At 49.5% G+C, this 26,635-nt stretch overlaps 1 protein-coding gene across 1 annotated transcript in view; it reads right to left on the bottom strand.

Moving 5' to 3' along the window:
• ZER1 (zyg-11 related cell cycle regulator) overlaps positions 1 to 26,635 on the bottom strand; it is a 287,758-nt gene that overhangs the window by 46,561 nt on the left and 214,562 nt on the right. The window contains exons 13-14 of the mRNA XM_069237017.1: positions 20,650 to 20,838; positions 14,193 to 14,290 (exon numbers count right to left, since the gene is read on the bottom strand). Coding sequence (XP_069093118.1) covers positions 14,193 to 14,290; positions 20,650 to 20,838 — 287 coding nt within the window. The remainder of the gene's footprint in view (positions 1 to 14,192; positions 14,291 to 20,649; positions 20,839 to 26,635) is intronic.

Raw genomic sequence — 26,635 nt, forward strand, 5'->3', positions numbered from 1 at the left:
GTGTGGCTGTAGATACACACCTCTGGAGAGCGTGTAAAGCTGCACCCACTCCACCAAGCGGTGGCTAGTCACTGGGTGATGCAGATGTCCTTAAACCCATGTGTAGCATGTGTGGCTGTAGATACACACCTCTGGAGAGCGTGTAAAGCTGCACCCACTCCACCAAGCGGTGGCTAGTCACTGGGTGATGCAGATGTCCTTAAACCCATGCGTAGCATGTGTGGCTGTAGATACACATCTCTGGAGAGCGTGTAAAGCTGCACCCACTCCACCAAGCGGTGGCTAGTCACTGGGTGATGCAGATGTCCTTAAACCCATGTGTAGCATGTGTGGCTGTAGATACACACCTCTGGAGAGCGTGTAAAGCTGCACCCACTCCACCAAGCGGTGGCTAGTCACTGGGTGATGCAGATGTCCTTAAACCCATGTGTAGCATGTGTGGCTGTAGATACACACCTCTGGAGAGCGTGTAAAGCTGCACCCACTCCACCAAGCGGTGGCTAGTCACTGGGTGATGCAGATGTCCTTAAACCCATGCGTAGCATGTGTGGCTGTAGATACACACCTCTGGAGAGCGTGTAAAGCTGCACCCACTCCACCAAGCGGTGGCCAGTCACTGGGTGATGCAGATGTCCTTAAACCCATGCGTAGCATGTGTGGCTGTAGATACACACCTCTGGAGAGCGTGTAAAGCTGCACCCACTCCACCAAGCGGTGGCTAGTCACTGGGTGATGCAGATGTCCTTAAACCCATGTGTAGCATGTGTGGCTGTAGATACACACCTCTGGAGAGCGTGTAAAGCTGCACCCACTCCACCAAGCGGAGGCCAGTCACTGGGTGATGCAGATGTCCTTAAACCCATGTGTAGCATGTGTGGCTGTAGATACACACCTCTGGAGAGCGTGTAAAGCTGCACCCACTCCACCAAGCGGAGGCCAGTCACTGGGTGATGCAGATGTCCTTAAACCCATGTGTAGCATGTGTGGCTGTAGATACACACCTCTGGAGAGCGTGTAAAGCTGCACCCACTCCACCAAGCGGTGGCTAGTCACTGGGTGATGCAGATGTCCTTAAACCCATGTGTAGCATGTGTGGCTGTAGATACACACCTCTGGAGAGCGTGTAAAGCTGCACCCACTCCACCAAGCGGTGGCTAGTCACTGGGTGATGCAGATGTCCTTAAACCCATGTGTAGCATGTGTGGCTGTAGATACACACCTCTGGAGAGCGTGTAAAGCTGCACCCAGTCCACCAAGCGGTGGCCAGTCACTGGGTGATGCAGATGTCCTTAAACCCATGCGTAGCATGTGTGGCTGTAGATACACACCTCTGGAGAGCGTGTAAAGCTGCACCCACTCCACCAAGCGGAGGCTAGTCACTGGGTGATGCAGATGTCCTTAAACCCATGCGTAGCATGTGTGGCTGTAGATACACACCTCTGGAGAGCGTGTAAAGCTGCACCCACTCCACCAAGCGGTGGCTAGTCACTGGGTGATGCAGATGTCCTTAAACCCATGTGTAGCATGTGTGGCTGTAGATACACACCTCTGGAGAGCGTGTAAAGCTGCACCCACTCCACCAAGCGGTGGCTAGTCACTGGGTGATGCAGATGTCCTTAAACCCATGTGTAGCATGTGTGGCTGTAGATACACACCTCTGGAGAGCGTGTAAAGCTGCACCCACTCCACCAAGCGGTGGCTAGTCACTGGGTGATGCAGATGTCCTTAAACCCATGTGTAGCATGTGTGGCTGTAGATACACACCTCTGGAGAGCGTGTAAAGCTGCACCCACTCCACCAAGCGGTGGCTAGTCACTGGGTGATGCAGATGTCCTTAAACCCATGCGTAGCATGTGTGGCTGTAGATACACACCTCTGGAGAGCGTGTAAAGCTGCACCCACTCCACCAAGCGGTGGCTAGTCACTGGGTGATGCAGATGTCCTTAAACCCATGCGTAGCATGTGTGGCTGTAGATACACACCTCTGGAGAGCGTTTAAAGCTGCACCCACTCCACCAAGCGGTGGCTAGTCACTGGGTGATGCAGATGTCCTTAAACCCATGTGTAGCATGTGTGGCTGTAGATACACACCTCTGGAGAGCGTGTAAAGCTGCACCCACTCCACCAAGCGGTGGCCAGTCACTGGGTGATGCAGATGTCCTTAAACCCATGTGTAGCATGTGTGGCTGTAGATACACACCTCTGGAGAGCGTGTAAAGCTGCACCCACTCCACCAAGCGGTGGCTAGTCACTGGGTGATGCAGATGTCCTTAAACCCATGTGTAGCATGTGTGGCTGTAGATACACACCTCTGGAGAGCGTGTAAAGCTGCACCCACTCCACCAAGCGGTGGCTAGTCACTGGGTGATGCAGATGTCCTTAAACCCATGTGTAGCATGTGTGGCTGTAGATACACACCTCTGGAGAGCGTGTAAAGCTGCACCCACTCCACCAAGCGGTGGCTAGTCACTGGGTGATGCAGATGTCCTTAAACCCATGCGTAGCATGTGTGGCTGTAGATACACACCTCTGGAGAGCGTGTAAAGCTGCACCCACTCCACCAAGCGGTGGCTAGTCACTGGGTGATGCAGATGTCCTTAAACCCATGTGTAGCATGTGTGGCTGTAGATACACACCTCTGGAGAGCGTGTAAAGCTGCACCCACTCCACCAAGCGGTGGCTAGTCACTGGGTGATGCAGATGTCCTTAAACCCATGTGTAGCATGTGTGGCTGTAGATACACACCTCTGGAGAGCGTGTAAAGCTGCACCCACTCCACCAAGCGGTGGCTAGTCACTGGGTGATGCAGATGTCCTTAAACCCATGTGTAGCATGTGTGGCTGTAGATACACACCTCTGGAGAGCGTGTAAAGCTGCACCCACTCCACCAAGCGGTGGCTAGTCACTGGGTGATGCAGATGTCCTTAAACCCATGTGTAGCATGTGTGGCTGTAGATACACACCTCTGGAGAGCGTGTAAAGCTGCACCCACTCCACCAAGCGGTGGCTAGTCACTGGGTGATGCAGATGTCCTTAAACCCATGTGTAGCATGTGTGGCTGTAGATACACACCTCTGGAGAGCGTGTAAAGCTGCACCCACTCCACCAAGCGGTGGCTAGTCACTGGGTGATGCAGATGTCCTTAAACCCATGTGTAGCATGTGTGGCTGTAGATACACACCTCTGGAGAGCGTGTAAAGCTGCACCCACTCCACCAAGCGGTGGCTAGTCACTGGGTGATGCAGATGTCCTTAAACCCATGTGTAGCATGTGTGGCTGTAGATACACACCTCTGGAGAGCGTGTAAAGCTGCACCCACTCCACCAAGCGGTGGCCAGTCACTGGGTGATGCAGATGTCCTTAAACCCATGTGTAGCATGTGTGGCTGTAGATACACACCTCTGGAGAGCGTGTAAAGCTGCACCCACTCCACCAAGCGGTGGCTAGTCACTGGGTGATGCAGATGTCCTTAAACCCATGTGTAGCATGTGTGGCTGTAGATACACACCTCTGGAGAGCGTGTAAAGCTGCACCCACTCCACCAAGCGGTGGCTAGTCACTGGGTGATGCAGATGTCCTTAAACCCATGTGTAGCATGTGTGGCTGTAGATACACATCTCTGGAGAGCGTGTAAAGCTGCACCCACTCCACCAAGCGGTGGCTAGTCACTGGGTGATGCAGATGTCCTTAAACCCATGTGTAGCATGTGTGGCTGTAGATACACACCTCTGGAGAGCGTGTAAAGCTGCACCCACTCCACCAAGCGGTGGCTAGTCACTGGGTGATGCAGATGTCCTTAAACCCATGTGTAGCATGTGTGGCTGTAGATACACAGCTCTGGAGAGCGTGTAAAGCTGCACCCACTCCACCAAGCGGTGGCTAGTCACTGGGTGATGCAGATGTCCTTAAACCCATGTGTAGCATGTGTGGCTGTAGATACACAGCTCTGGAGAGCGTGTAAAGCTGCACCCACTCCACCAAGCGGTGGCCAGTCACTGGGTGATGCAGATGTCCTTAAACCCATGCGTAGCATGTGTGGCTGTAGATACACAGCTCTGGAGAGCGTGTAAAGCTGCACCCACTCCACCAAGCGGTGGCTAGTCACTGGGTGATGCAGATGTCCTTAAACCCATGCGTAGCATGTGTGGCTGTAGATACACACCTCTGGAGAGCGTGTAAAGCTGCACCCACTCCACCAAGCGGTGGCCAGTCACTGGGTGATGCAGATGTCCTTAAACCCATGTGTAGCATGTGTGGCTGTAGATACACATCTCTGGAGAGCGTGTAAAGCTGCACCCACTCCACCAAGCGGTGGCCAGTCACTGGATGATGCAGATGTCCTTAAACCCATGTGTAGCATGTGTGGCTGTAGATACACACCTCTGGAGAGCGTGTAAAGCTGCACCCACTCCACCAAGCGGTGGCTAGTCACTGGGTGATGCAGATGTCCTTAAACCCATGTGTAGCATGTGTGGCTGTAGATACACACCTCTGGAGAGCGTGTAAAGCTGCACCCACTCCACCAAGCGGTGGCTAGTCACTGGGTGATGCAGATGTCCTTAAACCCATGTGTAGCATGTGTGGCTGTAGATACACACCTCTGGAGAGCGTGTAAAGCTGCACCCACTCCACCAAGCGGTGGCTAGTCACTGGGTGATGCAGATGTCCTTAAACCCATGTGTAGCATGTGTGGCTGTAGATACACACCTCTGGAGAGCGTGTAAAGCTGCACCCACTCCACCAAGCGGTGGCTAGTCACTGGGTGATGCAGATGTCCTTAAACCCATGTGTAGCATGTGTGGCTGTAGATACACACCTCTGGAGAGCGTGTAAAGCTGCACCCACTCCACCAAGCGGTGGCTAGTCACTGGGTGATGCAGATGTCCTTAAACCCATGTGTAGCATGTGTGGCTGTAGATACACACCTCTGGAGAGCGTGTAAAGCTGCACCCACTCCACCAAGCGGTGGCTAGTCACTGGGTGATGCAGATGTCCTTAAACCCATGCGTAGCATGTGTGGCTGTAGATACACACCTCTGGAGAGCGTGTAAAGCTGCACCCACTCCACCAAGCGGTGGCCAGTCACTGGGTGATGCAGATGTCCTTAAACCCATGCGTAGCATGTGTGGCTGTAGATACACACCTCTGGAGAGCGTGTAAAGCTGCACCCACTCCACCAAGCGGTGGCTAGTCACTGGGTGATGCAGATGTCCTTAAACCCATGTGTAGCATGTGTGGCTGTAGATACACACCTCTGGAGAGCGTGTAAAGCTGCACCCACTCCACCAAGCGGTGGCTAGTCACTGGGTGATGCAGATGTCCTTAAACCCATGTGTAGCATGTGTGGCTGTAGATACACACCTCTGGAGAGCGTGTAAAGCTGCACCCACTCCACCAAGCGGTGGCTAGTCACTGGGTGATGCAGATGTCCTTAAACCCATGCGTAGCATGTGTGGCTGTAGATACACACCTCTGGAGAGCGTGTAAAGCTGCACCCACTCCACCAAGCGGTGGCTAGTCACTGGGTGATGCAGATGTCCTTAAACCCATGTGTAGCATGTGTGGCTGTAGATACACACCTCTGGAGAGCGTGTAAAGCTGCACCCACTCCACCAAGCGGTGGCTAGTCACTGGGTGATGCAGATGTCTTTAAACCCATGTGTAGCATGTGTGGCTGTAGATACACACCTCTGGAGAGCGTGTAAAGCTGCACCCACTCCACCAAGCGGTGGCTAGTCACTGGGTGATGCAGATGTCCTTAAACCCATGTGTAGCATGTGTGGCTGTAGATACACACCTCTGGAGAGCGTGTAAAGCTGCACCCACTCCACCAAGCGGTGGCTAGTCACTGGGTGATGCAGATGTCCTTAAACCCATGTGTAGCATGTGTGGCTGTAGATACACACCTCTGGAGAGCGTGTAAAGCTGCACCCACTCCACCAAGCGGTGGCTAGTCACTGGGTGATGCAGATGTCCTTAAACCCATGTGTAGCATGTGTGGCTGTAGATACACACCTCTGGAGAGCGTGTAAAGCTGCACCCACTCCACCAAGCGGTGGCTAGTCACTGGGTGATGCAGATGTCCTTAAACCCATGTGTAGCATGTGTGGCTGTAGATACACACCTCTGGAGAGCGTGTAAAGCTGCACCCACTCCACCAAGCGGTGGCCAGTCACTGGGTGATGCAGATGTCCTTAAACCCATGTGTAGCATGTGTGGCTGTAGATACACACCTCTGGAGAGCGTGTAAAGCTGCACCCACTCCACCAAGCGGTGGCTAGTCACTGGGTGATGCAGATGTCCTTAAACCCATGTGTAGCATGTGTGGCTGTAGATACACACCTCTGGAGAGCGTGTAAAGCTGCACCCACTCCACCAAGCGGTGGCTAGTCACTGGGTGATGCAGATGTCCTTAAACCCATGTGTAGCATGTGTGGCTGTAGATACACATCTCTGGAGAGCGTGTAAAGCTGCACCCACTCCACCAAGCGGTGGCTAGTCACTGGGTGATGCAGATGTCCTTAAACCCATGTGTAGCATGTGTGGCTGTAGATACACAGCTCTGGAGAGCGTGTAAAGCTGCACCCACTCCACCAAGCGGTGGCTAGTCACTGGGTGATGCAGATGTCCTTAAACCCATGTGTAGCATGTGTGGCTGTAGATACACAGCTCTGGAGAGCGTGTAAAGCTGCACCCACTCCACCAAGCGGTGGCCAGTCACTGGGTGATGCAGATGTCCTTAAACCCATGTGTAGCATGTGTGGCTGTAGATACACAGCTCTGGAGAGCGTGTAAAGCTGCACCCACTCCACCAAGCGGTGGCTAGTCACTGGGTGATGCAGATGTCCTTAAACCCATGTGTAGCATGTGTGGCTGTAGATACACACCTCTGGAGAGCGTGTAAAGCTGCACCCACTCCACCAAGCGGTGGCTAGTCACTGGGTGATGCAGATGTCCTTAAACCCATGTGTAGCATGTGTGGCTGTAGATACACACCTCTGGAGAGCGTGTAAAGCTGCACCCACTCCACCAAGCGGTGGCTAGTCACTGGGTGATGCAGATGTCCTTAAACCCATGTGTAGCATGTGTGGCTGTAGATACACACCTCTGGAGAGCGTGTAAAGCTGCACCCACTCCACCAAGCGGTGGCTAGTCACTGGGTGATGCAGATGTCCTTAAACCCATGTGTAGCATGTGTGGCTGTAGATACACACCTCTGGAGAGCGTGTAAAGCTGCACCCACTCCACCAAGCGGTGGCTAGTCACTGGGTGATGCAGATGTCCTTAAACCCATGTGTAGCATGTGTGGCTGTAGATACACACCTCTGGAGAGCGTGTAAAGCTGCACCCACTCCACCAAGCGGTGGCTAGTCACTGGGTGATGCAGATGTCCTTAAACCCATGCGTAGCATGTGTGGCTGTAGATACACACCTCTGGAGAGCGTGTAAAGCTGCACCCACTCCACCAAGCGGTGGCCAGTCACTGGGTGATGCAGATGTCCTTAAACCCATGCGTAGCATGTGTGGCTGTAGATACACACCTCTGGAGAGCGTGTAAAGCTGCACCCACTCCACCAAGCGGTGGCTAGTCACTGGGTGATGCAGATGTCCTTAAACCCATGTGTAGCATGTGTGGCTGTAGATACACACCTCTGGAGAGCGTGTAAAGCTGCACCCACTCCACCAAGCGGTGGCTAGTCACTGGGTGATGCAGATGTCCTTAAACCCATGTGTAGCATGTGTGGCTGTAGATACACACCTCTGGAGAGCGTGTAAAGCTGCACCCACTCCACCAAGCGGTGGCTAGTCACTGGGTGATGCAGATGTCCTTAAACCCATGTGTAGCATGTGTGGCTGTAGATACACATCTCTGGAGAGCGTGTAAAGCTGCACCCACTCCACCAAGCGGTGGCTAGTCACTGGGTGATGCAGATGTCCTTAAACCCATGTGTAGCATGTGTGGCTGTAGATACACACCTCTGGAGAGCGTGTAAAGCTGCACCCACTCCACCAAGCGGTGGCCAGTCACTGGGTGATGCAGATGTCCTTAAACCCATGTGTAGCATGTGTGGCTGTAGATACACACCTCTGGAGAGCGTGTAAAGCTGCACCCACTCCACCAAGCGGTGGCTAGTCACTGGGTGATGCAGATGTCCTTAAACCCATGTGTAGCATGTGTGGCTGTAGATACACACCTCTGGAGAGCGTGTAAAGCTGCACCCACTCCACCAAGCGGTGGCTAGTCACTGGGTGATGCAGATGTCCTTAAACCCATGTGTAGCATGTGTGGCTGTAGATACACACCTCTGGAGAGCGTGTAAAGCTGCACCCACTCCACCAAGCGGTGGCTAGTCACTGGGTGATGCAGATGTCCTTAAACCCATGTGTAGCATGTGTGGCTGTAGATACACACCTCTGGAGAGCGTGTAAAGCTGCACCCACTCCACCAAGCGGTGGCTAGTCACTGGGTGATGCAGATGTCCTTAAACCCATGTGTAGCATGTGTGGCTGTAGATACACAGCTCTGGAGAGCGTGTAAAGCTGCACCCACTCCACCAAGCGGTGGCTAGTCACTGGGTGATGCAGATGTCCTTAAACCCATGTGTAGCATGTGTGGCTGTAGATACACACCTCTGGAGAGCGTGTAAAGCTGCACCCACTCCACCAAGCGGTGGCTAGTCACTGGGTGATGCAGATGTCCTTAAACCCATGTGTAGCATGTGTGGCTGTAGATACACACCTCTGGAGAGCGTGTAAAGCTGCACCCACTCCACCAAGCGGTGGCCAGTCACTGGGTGATGCAGATGTCCTTAAACCCATGTGTAGCATGTGTGGCTGTAGATACACACCTCTGGAGAGCGTGTAAAGCTGCACCCACGCCACCAAGCGGTGGCTAGTCACTGAGTGATGCAGATGTCCTTAAACCCATGTGTAGCATGTGTGGCTGTAGATACACACCTCTGGAGAGCGTGTAAAGCTGCACCCACTCCACCAAGCGGTGGCTAGTCACTGGGTGATGCAGATGTCCTTAAACCCATGTGTAGCATGTGTGGCTGTAGATACACACCTCTGGAGAGCGTGTAAAGCTGCACCCACTCCACCAAGCGGTGGCTAGTCACTGGGTGATGCAGATGTCCTTAAACCCATGTGTAGCATGTGTGGCTGTAGATACACACCTCTGGAGAGCGTGTAAAGCTGCACCTACTCCACCAAGCGGTGGCTAGTCACTGGGTGATGCAGATGTCCTTAAACCCATGTGTAGCATGTGTGGCTGTAGATACACAGCTCTGGAGAGCGTGTAAAGCTGCACCCACTCCACCAAGCGGTGGCTAGTCACTGGGTGATGCAGATGTCCTTAAACCCATGTGTAGCATGTGTGGCTGTAGATACACACCTCTGGAGAGCGTGTAAAGCTGCACCCACTCCACCAAGCGGTGGCTAGTCACTGGGTGATGCAGATGTCCTTAAACCCATGTGTAGCATGTGTGGCTGTAGATACACACCTCTGGAGAGCGTGTAAAGCTGCACCCACTCCACCAAGCGGTGGCCAGTCACTGGGTGATGCAGATGTCCTTAAACCCATGTGTAGCATGTGTGGCTGTAGATACACACCTCTGGAGAGCGTGTAAAGCTGCACCCACTCCACCAAGCGGTGGCTAGTCACTGGGTGACTTTAAAACCATGTGACCAACCATAGGCTGCCGTCTGCAAGGACATCCACACAGTAGTGTTGGTTAATGTGTGTGTGGGGTGGCCCAAGTGGCCGCTTCACATCTTTCAGCCAGGAGGTGCTCCCTAGGAAGGTCACAGTGGCGGCCTTCGTTCGTGTTGAGCGCGCCTTGGGTTCCATGTTTTGCATGTAAGCTGCAATGGCTGCTAAGTGCAGCCGTATGGAAGTATCGGCTAAACCTGACATTTGTAGACAGAGTAAGTAGCATATGATATTTTGGACAGCAGATTTTAGGGATTCCAGTGGTTTAGGAATGCATGAATGGACAAATCTCTTCCACTTAGCAGTAAAACAGGCCCGTGTGGTTGGTCTGCAGGACTCTCGCAAGATGCATTCTTGATCGAGACGCAGGTAACCAACTCTAGGACCTCAGGTGCCAGATCGTTCGAATGAGTTGCTTGGGGTCTGGATGCCTGATCTGGCCTTGGCCGCTGGTGAGAATGTCTGGCCTGTTGGGGAGCTGGTCGCGGGGACAGATTGACATTTCGATGACTGCTGAATACTAAAACTGTCTGGATAGGTGGGGGCTACAGGGATAATAGTCTGAGATGTCTGCTGCATCTTTTGCAGCATAAGTGGAAGGAGTGGGAGAGGGAGAAAACCATAAGCAAATATCCCTGACCTGTTCATCCATAGTGTGTTGCCCAGTGTTTATTGTACCTAGATGCGAAGCTTGGGCATTTTGTGCTTTTGTGGGTGGCAAAGAGATCTGTTTGCATCCTGCCCCAGCACTGGAAGTGGGTGAGGTGGATTTGTGGATGGAGCTCCCACTCGTTGGACTTGTTGGCACTTCATGCTGAGCAAGTCCGCAAGGTCATTTTCTACCCCAGGAAGGTACTCCACCAGCAGGTGGATGCACGTGGAAGAACACTTAATGCCCAATGGACAGAGACGAGGCAAAAAAAAAAAAAAAAAAAAAAAAAAAAACTTACCTTGGCTCCAACCCTGCCGCATCCTGCCGCCTCGCACTCCTCTTCCTCTGGTGTCCCAGCAATCCTGGCGTTGCTTTCATGCAACACCTTGCATGAAAGCAGCGCTAGGATTGGTCTGAGCGGCAGTGACTGCCGCTCAGACACAGTCCTGGGGTCTGTGCAGTTTCTCCAGCCTCAGACGGCCGGCCAAACACACATGCGCACTTAGGTGCACTCTCCACCTCCCATGACCCAGCACCGCCCCTCCCTGCACTACTGGCTGTGCCAGAAGCAGACAAATAAAACGGTCTATCATGTTATTTGTCTGCTTCTGGCAGAGCTAGTGGGGCGATGCTCTTCTGCCATAGCGAAAGAGCAGCCCCTGGTTGCTGGACTTCAGGTTTAAAACCCAAAATGTGGAGCCAGGCATGGCGCTTAATTAAGGCAGTGGTGCTGACGCCCCAAGCAGCGGTATCCAAGGCGCCTACGGCACACTGGATAACAGCATTGGAAACCGTCTTCTCTTCTGCCACTAGCTTTCCCCCCTTCCCCCCTGTGTTTCATAGGCACCTACACTGCATCCCAGTGTGCCCTGTCATTCCTGGAGAGATGGCCAGCTGAATTTGCTATGAGTACGGGCTCCTACCGATACCTTCTTCCTTGTGGTGAGTAGTTTTCTTTACTCTCATTATTGGGCGGAGGAGCATCCCCTATTCCCAGAGAGGTGGCACACTCACATGCAGTATGAACCACTAGAGAATCTATGATAACCTGACCCCTGAGGGGAGCCAATGGGGGAGAACTTATATTTTTGCCCACTCTAGGTTTTACCACCTTGGCCATGCCTAGCTTCTTAAAGGTGTCATTGGCCATCTTTAGCATCCCCTTGAAGCAAGCAAAAGTTAGTCCGCCTGGTGGAAAGCGTCAGCGCTTTGCATGACCTTGTAGTAAGTAGTTGTATCATCTGGGGTGAAGGCTTAACTGGACAGTGATCCATGTCTGGATTCCCCCACGGGATCAAAATCAAAGTTGTCCAATGGATCATCAGTGGACACTGGTTGACATGGTGCGTTCTCAGGATCCATTTGAAGAGTGAGGGGAACCCTCTGGCGGGTATGGAAGTGGTGAAGTATAGGGCGGTGGTGGGGAGTGTGGAGGAGGAGGAGGGGTTAGAGTTACAAATGGGATAGAGATAGTGGCCCTATCCTTACGTTTCTTGGGTTTGGGTACCGGAGGAGGCTCTGAAACAAGTCCTTTCTGAAGGCAGGCTTCTGCCTCCAAGGCAAAGTGTCTACAGCCTTGGGCAGTCTTGTGAAGATCTTGCCAGTGTGGGGATGGATATGGAAATGTCTTTGTCTTCTGTGCAGTTCCTCCTAAAGGTGCTGAAGAATCAGCTGCTGTGAGTCATCCGAGTCCTTCACAGAAGACGTCTTCTACACTGATCTGATGGTTTGGGTGGACATTGGGTCCTCATATCTGGCGGTGTCTTCAACACCGATGTCGTAGGCACAGATGGGACTTTCAGATCGCATGTGGTGTTGTCTTAGTAGGGAGACAGGCAAAGGTTACACACCTGGAAGTGGTTGGTCCATGGGAACTTTACATTACACTCAAGGCAATTCTGAAAGGATGCCCATTTCATCACCCTGTGTACATTCTAAAGTGGAAAGTCATTAATGATGAGGGGCACGAGGCCCCGGCAGTGCAGGAGTCGAAGTGGATTGGACTCCAGAAGATGCTAAAGAAAGAAAGGCAACCCAAATATCAGAGTCAGAAGAAACTGGTTGGGCCCGAACTGAAGCATAGATAACGCACTGAAGTCAGAGCCCTGGTCAAGTACATTCGAACCCATTGGCGGAAAAAAACAATCTAACTTGAAGTTGGGCCCATGCGCATTAGCAGCAAGGGAGGCAACACTATATACTTTGTGCCTCCAAAGACTAGTTCGAAGACAAACAATTTGCAAACGACTGGGCCAAACACTACATGGCAAGAGTATGCAGAGCATGTGAATCTACAGCAACTCATGCCAAAAAACATATACTTTTGTTTACACCCATTTTTCTTTCCTTGTACCCTATGGGGAGCCTGGTCCTTTTCGTTATCTTAATTTGTTGTTCATCACCTTTATGAAATTGATAAGAAGGGGATCATACGTGGGTAGATATCCTCTCTAAATGCCTATAAACCAATTCTCATCTGACCAGGGTACAGCCTGAGAGGTACTTTGTGTGGTTCCCAAGTATCCCCCATCAGCCAACACTGTCCAATGTCCATTCATTCTGTGCAATGGGGGTCACTTCTGCTACGCGGACGATGTGCAGCTTAGTTTATTGCTCGGCTGTTAATGCTTTAGACTGATAGACACATCGTCACAGGTGACTCAATCATAGCTCCAAGTGGATGCTTTGCAATCGATTGAAGCTTGACACTGATGAGACTATCTTATCATGTGTGAGGGGGGCACTAGGTGACCCCTTCGATGGACCTCCACCAATCCCTGTCAATGATTGTTACTCGTGGTAGTAAGCTCTCCTTTTACCGCAGCTGGCCAGTCTAACATCCAGGTGCTTCTAGGCTCTAAAACCCGGAGTGAAGTCCTGCACCTTCCAGAAGGTCTGCTCTGTACAACTGTTGTTAAAGGACTCATCTTGATTCATAAGTGTCCAAATCATCCAGAACACTGCTGCCCGGGTGGCGGTGGTGGGCCTCTCACAGATAACACAAGGAGAACCTGCATTGGCTCCTCTCCCGCAACAGGGAGTTACTTAAGAACGTCTGCAACTGTCACACGGGGATACCTAGAAAAGGGGCCCCAATTCTCCAAAGCAGATTTCAAAGAGGCACTCTGTCGGGCATCTGGGGGTTGGCCTCAGCCAATCTGTCTATCCACCCACACATCTGAAAAACTAAAAGTCAGGGGGGCCTTTCTTGTAGAATTCAATCCCCTCTTTTGTGGGAGAGGCTCCGGACCAACTCCAGTTTTGGAAGAGGTGGAGACTGGGATGTATTCGGCCTCTTTACCCATTGTCACATGTTCTACTCTGCACTAAGATACCTCAGTCAGGTTGCAGTTCACACTTAAAAACTGACAAGTGGAACAGAGTAAAGGATATTCTTTCAGAGGCCCACTGAGAAGCGTGCCACTTCTGCCACAGGTTTAGTACTTGGACTTTGACGTGTATGAAAGACTTGGCTCCGACGTCACTTGTAATGACAGCCACCGGAGTACTGTTTAAATCCCGGTTTTATATGAGACTCTTAGCTGACCCAGTTTCACTTGTGCTTGATTTGTGTGCCCATCAACAAATCCTTCATGATCTATACATCAGTCAAAGTTCTACATCTGCTTTCCCAACAAGCAGCAGCAGAACCAAAGACAAACTCCGCTTACCCCTGAGATTAAATATTTTCGCTGCCCTCTAACGACCAGCTGGAGGTGTTCAAACCATGTATGGATGCTCCTGGCCAAGGTCATGGTGTCAAGGCAAAGGGTATATCAAGAACTAGGACGCAAATATATCAAATTCTTTGCAAAAAGAGTGACTCACGGTAAACAGAAACTAGATTGTATAACGCCCAGGTGGCCCAGTGCTGGCTGACCGGAGAGATCCCCTGCGGCAGAAGGCGAAGGATGGGTTCGAAGGACCTGCAGAAAACGAGATACATTGTTTAGTGGTAATCTTAGGAATAAAGAAGCTGCACAACCTTTGGTGTAGACTTGTGAAGAGAAATTACCAACCTGCAACATTAGTTCTCCAGTAACAACCTTCGCTAAGGACACAAAGGTGGTCCCCTCGACCAGATTAGGTAATAAATGACCTGTCGATGTGTATCCCCCTGAATTTGAGAATCTAGAGGGAAGATTTTTCTGCTTTTGTCACAAACCTGGAGGCTACGATAGATCCAGACCTGTATGATTGTACCACAACAAGCCACACTGCCAGAACCTTCGCAAACAGCGCTGTGGGTCTAGCATTCTGTTAAAGTCCCCCCCATGACAGTGCGGCCCTGGGGGAGGTTAAGGATCACTGACTGGAGGTCAGCGAGGGACAACTTTGCCAACTGTGAGGGAATGCATATCCACAGAAAGTTGTACAGGGAGTGCAGAATTATTAGGCAAATGAGTATTTTGACCACATCATCCTCTTTATGCATGTTGTCTTACTCCAAGCTGTATAGGCTCGAAAGCCTACCACCAATTAAGCATATTAGGTGATGTGCATCTCTGTAATGAGAAGGGGTGTGGTCTAATGACATCAACACCCTATATCAGGTGTGCATAATTATTAGGCAACTTCCTTTCCTTTGGCAAAATGGGTCAAAAGAAGGACTTGACAGGCTCAGAAAAGTCAAAAATAGTGAGATATCTTGCAGAGGGATGCAGCACTCTTAAAATTGCAAAGCTTCTGAAGCGTGATCATCGAACAATCAAGCGTTGCATTCAAAATAGTCAACAGGGTCACAAGAAGCGTGTGGAAAAACCAAGGCGCAAAATAACTGCCCATGAACTGAGAAAAGTCAAGCGTGCAGCTGCCACGATGCCACTTGCCACCAGTTTGGCCATATTTCAGAGCTGCAACATCACTGGAGTGCCCAAAAGCACAAGGTGTGCAATACTCAGAGACATGGCCAAGGTAAGAAAGGCTGAAAGACGACCACCACTGAACAAGACACACAAGCTGAAACGTCAAGACTGGGCCAAGAAATATCTCAAGACTGATTTTTCTAAGGTTTTATGGACTGATGAAATGAGAGTGAGTCTTGATGGGCCAGATGGATGGGCCCGTGGCTGGATTGGTAAAGGGCAGAGAGCTCCAGTCCGACTCAGACGCCAGCAAGGTGGAGGTGGAGTACTGGTTTGGGCTGGTATCATCAAAGATGACCTTGTGGGGCCTTTTCGGGTTGAGGATGGAGTCAAGCTCAACTCCCAGTCCTACTGCCAGTTCCTGGAAGACACCTTCTTCAAGCAGTGGTACAGGAAGAAGTCTGCATCCTTCAAGAAAAACATGATTTTCATGCAGGACAATGCTCCATCACACGTGTCCAAGTACTCCACAGCGTGGCTGGCAAGAAAGGGTATAAAAGAAGGAAATCTAATGACATGGCCTCCTTGTTCACCTGATCTGAACCCCATTGAGAACCTGTGGTCCATCATCAAATGTGAGATTTACAAGGAGGGAAAACAGTACACCTCTCTGAACAGTGTCTGGGAGGCTGTGGTTGCTGCTGCACGCAATGTTGATGGTGAACAGATCAAAACACTGACAGAATCCATGGATGGCAGGCTTTTGAGTGTCCTTGCAAAGCAAGGTGGCTATATTGGTCACTGATTTGTTTTTGTTTTGTTTTTGAATGTCAGAAATGTATATTTGTGAATGTTGAGATGTTATATTGGTTTCACTGGTAATAATAAATAATTGAAATGGGTATATATTTGTTTTTTGTTAAGTTGCCTAATAATTATGCACAGTAATAGTCACCTGCACACACAGATATCCCCCTAACATAGCTAAAACTAAAAACAAACTAAAAACTACTTCCAAAAATATTCAGCTTTGATATTAATGAGGTTTTTGGGTTCATTGAGAACATGGTTGTTGTTCAATAATAAAATTAATCCTCAAAAATACAACTTGCCTAATAATTCTGCACTCCCTGTAATGTATTCCCTCTAGGAGACCCCCACTAGTGTGTATCTGCTTTGTGTGTCTGTAGGAGCGTGTGGCAGTGTGGGGGGAGGCCTTGCAGAGAAGAATCGCGCTGCCACAGGGGTCTTGCATGTGCTCGGAGTGACAGCTTGTGTCATAGCTACAACAGGCCAGGACAGGGCAACGCCTGGAGTGGTTTCTTCGAGAAGCAGGACCACTAGGAGATGGCACTTCACAAACCAGAAACCGGCTCCTTGTCTAATACACTTTATAAGGTCACTGACATTCTATGTAATTATGGCCGCTGCGTTATACTGGTTGCTTGGGAGTAATGTATATGTGCACCAGAAGAGGAGTCGCCCCCGTCAGGCACCGTAGGTGGCATCTAGGTGATCTACTGGATCTAGTGTGACTTGCTCATGGTGTGTGAAATGGGACGTTGCATGGCGATGAGTGTGACGTGTACCCAACAATATGAACAACAAGGAACCAACACATCTAAAGCGTAAGAGAACCAGGTATCTCCTCAACTGCCTCCAACCCCACACTTCCACCCAGACACGTTTGCCGGGCATATAAACTCTAGGAATATGATCCTTGAGCAGATAACAGAGGCAATGTATAGGCCCAACATCTCCATGGATCTTAGGTTGTGGAGCTGACAGCGAGAACCTGCAAGACAAGAGGCGCACAGCAAAGCATTGCTCGAGTAAGAGGACCACTGCACAGATGCTCTAAGATCTCTGAGGGTGCCTCCTGGCTGCACAGCGAGAATTGCCGGGCTCCTCCTAGACACAGGAAGCACCACACCTGCACCATGACCACTGCACGTGCTGGACAGTCGGGGGTTTGTAATATGTGAAGCCCTTGCTGTGGTCTGACCCCGCTCTAGCAGAGCCGTCCTGGCTCCTAACCAACAGGAGTCCAGCTGACGCCAGCAAGAAGCGAGACAACCTGCATTGAGCTGTTAAAGCGATGAGAAATCTTGGGATAAGCTGGCGCAGAGAGCACTTTCATGATGCCATCACAAGCACCGTGAACACTGTGCAGGCCTACGGGGTCAGGTAACAGGCCAGAACATTGTTGACGGGGCCTGCTTGCAAATTGTGGAAGTGACTAAAAGCACCCAGGCCCCATAATTAACTGCTGGTGCCAATCACTAGTGCAAATAAAGCAGTTTGCACACTGTATACAGAGAATGATGCTAGTGTCCCAGAAGAACCAGTAGAAGTGAGAAAAGCTCAGGTCACACATGCGTCTCACCCTGATGTCCAAAACTTTACATTGGAAATAAGAAAGGTACTTACCCGTAACTCAGCACTGGTGTTTTTCATAGATTCACATGCTTGAATTTATCCCTAACGTCAGGATGTCAACCCTCTGTAATCCACATCAACACCGCAGTGTTTCAATTCAGCAAGTGACGTTGAAACCGAATGGCTAAACATTCACAGACCACAGTTTGCCATCCACCTCAATATCTGACCCAAATTCAACTCAGTCAGGTGAGGGGTCCAGGGTTACATCCTCCGTAGAGGCTCCAATTGCCAGATTTCCATTGCTTTTTCTCACACAAGATGCAGCCTCTTGAAAGGAGAGGAGGGTGGGTGCATGTGAATCTACTGAAATATAACAATGCTGTAGAGCTGTAGTTGCTGATAACTGCTTGGACTGTTTCTGAATGCAGCGTAAAGCTCTCATGTTGTTTGTTTGTATCTTGATGTCTTTGTGCTCAATTAGAAGTCGGAACGCCTTCAAGGTGAGATCAACCGATCTCTGTTCCCATAAGTTTCTATCCAAGTTTTGTGATCGAAAGCACTTTAATTTAATTGCCGGAAGGTTTTGTTACTGCTCTCCCCAGCCCTTCATTGATGCATCTGTTGTTAGAAGAAGATGTGGTCTGATTTCATAAAGACCCTGCCCACTGCAAAAGTTTCTTCGGCTTTCCACTAAACCACGGTCTGCTTTATCCATTATGTTATCTTATATCTTGTCACCTCAGTGGCCAGGCCCTTGTTTCCGCTCGATGTCCAGACCTTCTCGAATGAGTCTCTTTCTGAGCTTGCATTGTGATATATGTGGAATGCAGGAAGACGGTAAGCTTAGTAGGGCCCTGAACCTCCTGGCGGTGCTCCAATTCTTCACACTTATCTCCTGAATTAAGAAATGTAATCTTTCTCTTCTTTCCTGAGATGGGCACGCTTTTAGTTCATCTGCAGTAGTTTGCGCTGAGGAATAATATCTGCTTTGTACCCACAACAAATGAGGAGACACAAGTCTAGCAGAACAAAGGCTTGGTCCTACAGCACCCAGACAGGGTGTCCAGAAGAATTATCCAGGCATCCCGTTCACCACTTCTGAAATGTGCCAACGTGTCCCATGTGGTTCAAACAGACCTGTCAGGCAGCAGTTGCCACTGCGGTGTCAAAAGGATGGCCACAGCCCTTGCCCTGCATATTCTGCTACGTTCAGATGAGGTATCTCCGCCCATTCTGACTAACCTAGAGTATAGCTCCTGGGAGGAATTTCACACCTCTTTCAGGTAGGGTATTAGGCTAGGCACTTCCTGGAGAGCTAATGAAAAGTAACCTCCAGACGCTTTCAGAAGGGTAACGGTAACTTTCTAAAAGTTACATTTCCCAGCTATTTAATAGAAATATGGGTTTACCATGAGATTGGATTTATATTAAATATAAAAATAAGTCTTTGAATGGAGTCTGTAGCTGGTACAGACACAAAGTTATAGACTGAAGTGTATAATCTATACTTTGATTTTCCCCATGTGCCAGATAGGGACTGACCAATGACAATGTCATTTCGGGCCTAATCACTAGGGGAACATGCCGTTTATAATGCCACACGTGCTCCACTCTTAAATATTATGCAAACTACCTTCTGGGCAGCAAGGTGCACTTAGTTGTTACTTATTTATTATTTAAACACAGCTGAAATGGTTGTTTTTGACAGATCCGTGAAGCAGACGTCAATCTGCTGCCATCAAGCCACACAGGGTATGGCTGATGCCATGTTATCACTGCCACTGTAGTGGTTGGCACAATAGGTGCTGCAGTCCACAAGTACATTTACCTTTCCAAACATGGATGCATTTCAGCATCATATACTACCGCCTATAGGAAAGTTACATGGGCTAATTGGGTTTTAAGCCTATTTCTACATTTGTGAGGTGTCAGAGCACATACACTGGGCACTGGAGAGCAGAGTGCCACTGTCAGAGGTCAAAACTACTAGCAAGTGAGTCCCAAAAACATCAATACTGGGGGTGACTACCCAAAAGAGGTCACTCTGCAACAGCTGCCATTTGGTAAATGGTAGAGGTGAAGGGTGGGCTGCAGTCTGCTGTTCAAGGTGAACCGCAAGGCCTAGTCCTTAGGTGAGGCAGGCTGTTTGCTTGACCATTGTTCAGTGTGGCTGTTGGTGGCCAAGTGCAGCAAGCCCACACCTCCTTACCCTTCTGTTGCGGATGCTGTAGGCTGACGACTGCCCTGATGTGTGAAGCATCACCCTGCTGAAAGGCTGTGCACGGAGAGCGGCATGGAAGAGAGACTTTGAAAGAGAACCACCCCAAACCTGTTCTGAATGTGCAGACACTGGATTGCTTGAACCGGGGTCCTCGGCATCCAGTAGTGACTCAGTGGGGGTCCCGGCATCCAATATTTATTTAGTGGAAGTCCCCAGATTTCAGTAATGATTAAGTGGGGGTCTACAGAAGTGAAAAGGTTAAGGACCACTGCTCGCCTTTTGTCTCCCTTCGGTCTTGCATCCTCACCAGTCACTTACACTTTATCCTAAATTTTTCTTTATTCTTCCAATATTCGTACTTAGTCTTTTGGCAGCACCCACTTTCTACAGCTCCTCTTAACTCACTGCACCCTTTGTCCTCAACCGCCCTGCATCAATCTTTCCACTTTCACACTTTGTCTATCTCTTTTCGCACTTCACCTTCTTCTACGTTTTGCCTCACCTCTTATCCGACCTCAGCTCTGCACTCACTCGCTCATGCTTGTATCTCATCAGCCTATCCACTGTCCTACCAATCCTGCATTTCTCGTCCCTTATCCACCCTTTGTCCTCAATAAACCCTCAGCTCTCCTTCCATTTCCACCCTTTTTCCTCATTTACAATTTATTTCTTCCCTTCTACCCTCATCCGTACATAACATCATGGAACCGAGTAGTTTCAAAAGTTAACAAAAAAAAAAAAAACACTCCTCAAATGCATTAGCCAATCATATGCTTTCCCTGCTATTGATTTACAAATGCTAGACGAAAACTGCAACATTATCTTGCACAGTTTCTTGTCTCTCTTGTATTGTTTGCACCAAGCACTAACTGCTTACCTGTAGTTGATGTTCCTTCGGGAGCTGGAGTCCCAGCTTTGAATGGCCCCCCACATCCGTTCAACCACCTCGTCGCGAGATGGCTCGCTGATGAACCAAGCGCCAGGCCCATCAAACATGATGTGTGAGAGGACCCCACAAGCATTGTAGGACACCTCAATGCCATCTGCCTTGCTCTCCAACAGGTTGCTGTGGAAACAGAGAGTACGGTTTTGGTGAACTAAAAAGGTTAACTACACGAGGAAACAATGATATGTCAACAAATCGTCTAGTTTCCTGCATAGTGATTGCTAACAGAGGACATGAGATCAGAAGCTGTGGATGGCAACAATACTGTGTAAGGGCTTCGGGTGAGGCAGTGGAGAACATTTCTTACCTGGCAGGAGTAAGTATCAGAGCTCTAGCCAGTGCAGGAGGAAAATTTACAGCACAAGAATCTACGCAAGTTCCACTGCTTACCTTTTCTGGGCAAGAAAAGGGGTGAACCCCAGAGCTGGAAGGCTAGAACAGCTTGTTTCCAAATTTATTTGCTCCCACTTACGGCAAAAGATTTGAATAAGATCTACGACTAACATTTAAAAACGCTGACTATAACCTTATTTTTGTTTGCACGTGCTTGAGTAATAGGTGCTACAGTTATACAACTGATTTGACTCATCTTAAGGTCCTTGGAACCATAAAAAGCTTAGTCAGCACTGCTGGATATGAACATGTAATCATAAGGACTTGAAAAGTGTGGTATCAGCATTATTACTTATAATGCCAGGACCTCATTGTAAGCGTAATAAACATGGAACGCTGTCCTTCTGGGGTTCTGGTGACAAATCTCTGCTTTCATCTTGCACATGCTGCTGCACCTCTCTCACGATGCAGGCACAACCCCCTCTTAGCTCAGTATTAGTTATGGTTTTAAGAATCATTTTCCTGTTTGTTGAAGATCAACCAACCACTGGGCCTGTTGGGATAAAGCACAAGGACCTAAATCACAAGATCTCAGTTGGGCCCTAAAAACACTGAGCATCATTTGATCACAGCAAGACAATCAAATGTCATGCATTGCATCCAATCACGATAATATAATACAAATCACTAATCAAGTGTATTACTTAACGCAAATGCCTGACAAGATTTGCCAGATCTGCGCGCATTTGCATGTCTACAATAGGATGGGGCAACCCATGAGACTGAACTCAAAGAAACTCAACAGAGCTTAGCGATGCCTTAACAGTCCAAATCAAGGTCCTCGCAACACCACCTACCATTAGGAAACACCGTACATAAACATCAAGCAAACAAAACCAAAAAAACACCAACAGACTCTTAATGAGGATCTCATTAGATCTTGTTGCTCCTTGCAAATCCTATCTGGGTTGACAACACAAAAACTCTGCAGGGAACTGAGTGTGTCTACGTATAGAACCATCCACCTGGATGTTAGTTTCTACACAGCTTTTCCTTTCTTCACCCCTGTAGAAAGTTGGCTCTGAATGTACTATTTCAAAGTAAGGAATAGCATGCACAGAGTCCAAGGGTCCCCCTTAGAGGTAAGATAGCGGCAAAAAGAGATGATTCTAATGCTCTGTTTTGTGGTAGTTTGGTTGAGCAGTAGGCTTATCAGAGGGTAGTGTTAAGCATTTGTTGTACACACACAAGCAATAAATGAGGAACACACACTCAAAGACAATTCCAGGCCATTAGGTTTTTATATAGAAAAATATATTTTCTTTGTTTATTTTAAGAACCACAGGTTCAAGATTTACAAACAATACTTTAAATGAAAGGTATTTCACTCAGGTATCTTAGGAACTTTGAATCATCACAATAGCATGTACAGTTTTGGCAAAAATGACAATAAGCTATTTTAAAATTGGACACTGCAAAATTCAACAGTTCCTGAGAGAGGTAAGTATTTGTTAGGTTCACAGGTAAGTAAAGCATTTACAGGGTTCAAAGTTGGCTCCAAGGTAGCCCACCGTTGGGGGTTCAGGGCAACCCCAAAGTTACCACACCAGCAGCTCAGGGCCGGTCAGGTGCAGAGGTCAAAGTGGTGCCCAAAACACATAGGCTTCAATGGAAATAGGGGTGCCCCGGTTCCAGTTTGCCAGCAGGTAAGTACCACCGACTTCGGAGGGCAGACCAGGGGGGTTTTGTAGGGCACCGGGGGGGACACAAGCAGGCACAGAAAGTACACCCTCAGCGGCACAGGGGCGGCCGGGTGCAGTGTGCAAATAGGCGTCGGGTTTGCAATAGGTTTCAATGGGAGACCCAGGAGTCTCTTCAGTGATGCAGGCAGGCAAGGGGGGGGGCTCCTCGGGGTAGCCACCACCTGGGCTAGGGAGAGGGCCACCTGGGGGTCGCTCCTGCACTGGAGCTCGGATCCTTCAGGTCCTGGGGGCTGCAGGTGCAGTGTGTTTCCCAGGCGTCGGGTTCTTTGAAGCAGGCAGTCGTGGTCAGGGGGGAGCCTCTGGATTCCCTCTGCAGGCGTCGCTGTGGGGGCTCAACTCTGACTACTCACGGGCTCGCAGTCGCCGGGGAGTCCTCCCTGTTATGTTAGTTCTCCGCAGGTCGCGTCGGGTGCAGAGTGGAAAGTCTCACGCTTCCGGCGGGAAACATGTGGTCTTTAAAAGTGGCTTCTTTGTGGCAAAGTTGCAGTTTCTTTGGAACAGGGCCGTGTCCTCTGGAGTTCTTGGTCCTTTTAGATGCAGGGTAGTCCTCTGAGGCTTCAGAGGTCGCTGGACCCAGGGGGACGCGTCGCTGTTGCAGTTTTTCTCGAAGTGGGGAGACAGGCCGGTAGGGCTGGGGCCAAAGCAGTTGGTGTCTCCGTTTTCTCTGCAGGGCTTCAGGTCAGCAGTCCTTCTTCGTCTTAGGTTGCAGGAATCTATCTTCCTAGGTTCTGGGGGCCCCTAAATACTCAATTTAGGGGTGTGTTTAGGTCTGGGGGGATAGTAGCAATGGCTACTAGCCCTGAGGGTGGCTACACCCTCTTTGTGCCTCCTCCCTGGGGGGAGGGGGGCACATCCCTAATCCTATTGGGGGAATCCTCCATCTGCAAGATGGAGGATTTCTAAAAGTCAGTCACCTCAGCTCAGGACACCTTAGGGGTTGTCCTGACTGGCCAGTGACTCCTCCTTGTTTTTCTCATTATCTCCTCCGTCCTTGCTGCCAAAAGTGGGGCAGTGGCCGGAGGGGGGGGGGGGGCATCTCCACTAGCTGGGATGCCCTGGGGCGCTGTAACAAAGGGGGTGAGCCTTTGAGGCTCGCCACCAGGTGTTACAGTTCCTGCAGGGGGAGGTGAAAAGCACCTCCACCCAGTACAGGCTTTGTTACTGATCACAGAGTGACAAAGGCACTCTCCCCATGTGGCCAGCAACATGTCTGGTGTGTGGCAGGCTGCTAAAACTAGTCAGCCCACACTGGAAGTCGTGTATGTTTTCAGGGGGCATCTCTAAGATGCCCTCTGGGTGTATTTCACAATAAAATGTACACTGGCATCAGTGTGCATTTATTGTGCTGAGAAGTTTGATACCAAACTTCCCAGTTTTCAGATAGCCATTATGGTGCTGTGGAGTTCGTGTATGACAGACTCCCAGACCATATACTCTTATGGCTACCCTGCACTTACAATGTCTAAGGTTTTGCTTAGACACTGTAGGGGCATAGTGCTCATGCACCTATGCCCTCACCTGTGGTATAGTGCACCCTGCCTTAGGGCAGTAAGGCCTGCTAGAGGGGTGACTTACCTATGCCATAGGCAGTGTGAGGTTGGCATGGCACCCTGAGGGGAGTGCCATGTCGACTTAGTCATTTTCTCCCCACCAGCACACACAAGCTGGCAAGCAGTGTGTATGGCCTGAGGGAGGGGTCCCCAGGGTGACATAAGACATGCTGCAGCCCTTAGAGACCTTCCCTGGCATTAGGGCCCTTGGTACCAGGGGTACCAGTTACAAGGGACTTACCTGAATGCCAGGGTGTGCCAATTGTGGAGACAAAGGTACAGTTTAGGGAAAGAACACTGGTGCTGGGGCCTGGTTAGCAGGCCTCAGCACACTTTCAAATCATAACTTGGTATCAGCAAAGGCAAAAAGTCAGGGGGTAACCATGCCAAGGGGGCATTTCCTTACAACCCCCCTTCACCAGGTGGTCTTTACTGTGATTGATGTAAAAGCTCAGAGCTCTTTTTGGGGTTAGGCAATGTAGCCTTTCTTCTTCCTTGGATGGATGAGGCAGAGTGAAGAAAGCTAGCAGGGTGATAGACTTCCCTATGTGGATGAGCATGACAGTGTTCATAAGGAATGCCACTTTAGTAAGTAGTACCAGTTTGTCAGGAAAGAAAGCAATTCATTCATAATACAAGATAACGTTGTTGCTTACCATTATGTAGCTGGACCTATGTCCAGTACACACGTAAAATGGCATCCCCACACTCACAAAGCCCAGGAAAATGGATCTGGAGTTTGTGGCAGAACCTCTGCTAATGCACTCACAGGTACCTGCATCCTACCCTCTGGGTTGAGAGGTCCTACCATAGGGGTGACTTACAGTGAAAATGGGTGCATGTACCCTTTTCACGCAGACTGCAATGGCAGGCCTGCAGAAACCTTGGCATTGGCTCCCTATGGGTGGCAGAATAATTGCTGCAGCCCATAGGCATCCTCTGGAACCCCAATGCTCTGGGTACCATGTACTAGGGACTTACATGGGGGACCAGTATGCCAATTGTGGGAAGAGAAGATACAGTTAGCACAAATTTACAGGAGAGAGCATAACTACTAGTGTCCTGATTAGCAGGATCTCAGTAGAAACAGTCAAAGACACTGACAACAGGCAGAAAATGGGGGTAACCATGCCAAGAAAGGGCACTTTTCTGCAGTAGTCTCTAGCCCAAGCAAATTATAAACTTTGCAGCATTCTTACTATCCTGAGAGACACAGTGGAGCTTGCCCTTGAGGTTTCTGGGTACTGGTAGAATGATTTCTGCCACCATGTACCACAAAACATGTGAATAACTACTCAGAAAGCAACTCAAGTTCACTGAACAGATGGCAATGCTAGCAAAGAACATGCATTTCGCAAAATGTTGCCCCTCAATCTGTCTGGTAGGTTGGTCGAAAGTATCTTTCTGGTCACCCTTCTCTTAAACGCCTGAACTTTCTATGCTATATGGCGCAGCATGTTGTAGGACACAGGCAGGATCACCTGGAGCTGGTCTGCTTCACCTGCAATTAGGTGGTTCAGTGGTGGGCCAGATCACCGTTTTGTCTACGTATCTAGCGATGCATCAGTCAAGGTGTCACTAAATGGCAGGAGAATCTCCTGTGTTCTATGTTCTCATTGTAGGACCTCTGAATAGGATCCGAATAACCCTCATCATGCTTGTAAATAAATAAACTTCTACAAATGGCACCGTGATGAATTATAAAATAGCAATTAAATAACATTTATGGTAAACGTTTATGGTAGATCGAATAATGCTTCCACTTTAATTCATAATAGGTTGTCATGTAAAGTCCAACAGGCTTAGATTCCAAAGTTAACTGCTCCCATAGAGGTATAGCCTTAGGTGACACCACATCCAGACCCATATTTATACTTTTTTAGCGCCGCATTTGTGTGGTTTTTTTTTTTTACGCAAAATCGGCACAAACTGAGAAAATTAGACAATTGTATTTTCTAAGTTTGCGCTGCTTTTTCGTCAACAAATTACGCAAATGCGGTGCTAAAAAAGTATAAATATGGGGTCCAGTGACATAAACTTGTCCCAAAGGCAGGCGTATACTTTCTTGGTTGAGGGATGCCTGGCTGCTAGAATTAAATCAGACTTCTGGAGGAAACATCTATGTAGGGAGCATGTGCAGGTTCGGTGCAGGACCCTGCTCTGCTGCCATTACGGTCGATCCTCCCAAAGGGGCAGCCTGTTTGGCGGACTGATGTTCATGCTAAGAGGTTCGAGAAACCAGACTCTGTGCCAAATCCGGGGTTACAAGAA

The sequence above is a fragment of the Pleurodeles waltl genome, chromosome 6, assembly GCF_031143425.1.
Source record: "Pleurodeles waltl isolate 20211129_DDA chromosome 6, aPleWal1.hap1.20221129, whole genome shotgun sequence".
Lineage (NCBI taxonomy): Eukaryota > Metazoa > Chordata > Amphibia > Caudata > Salamandridae > Pleurodeles > Pleurodeles waltl.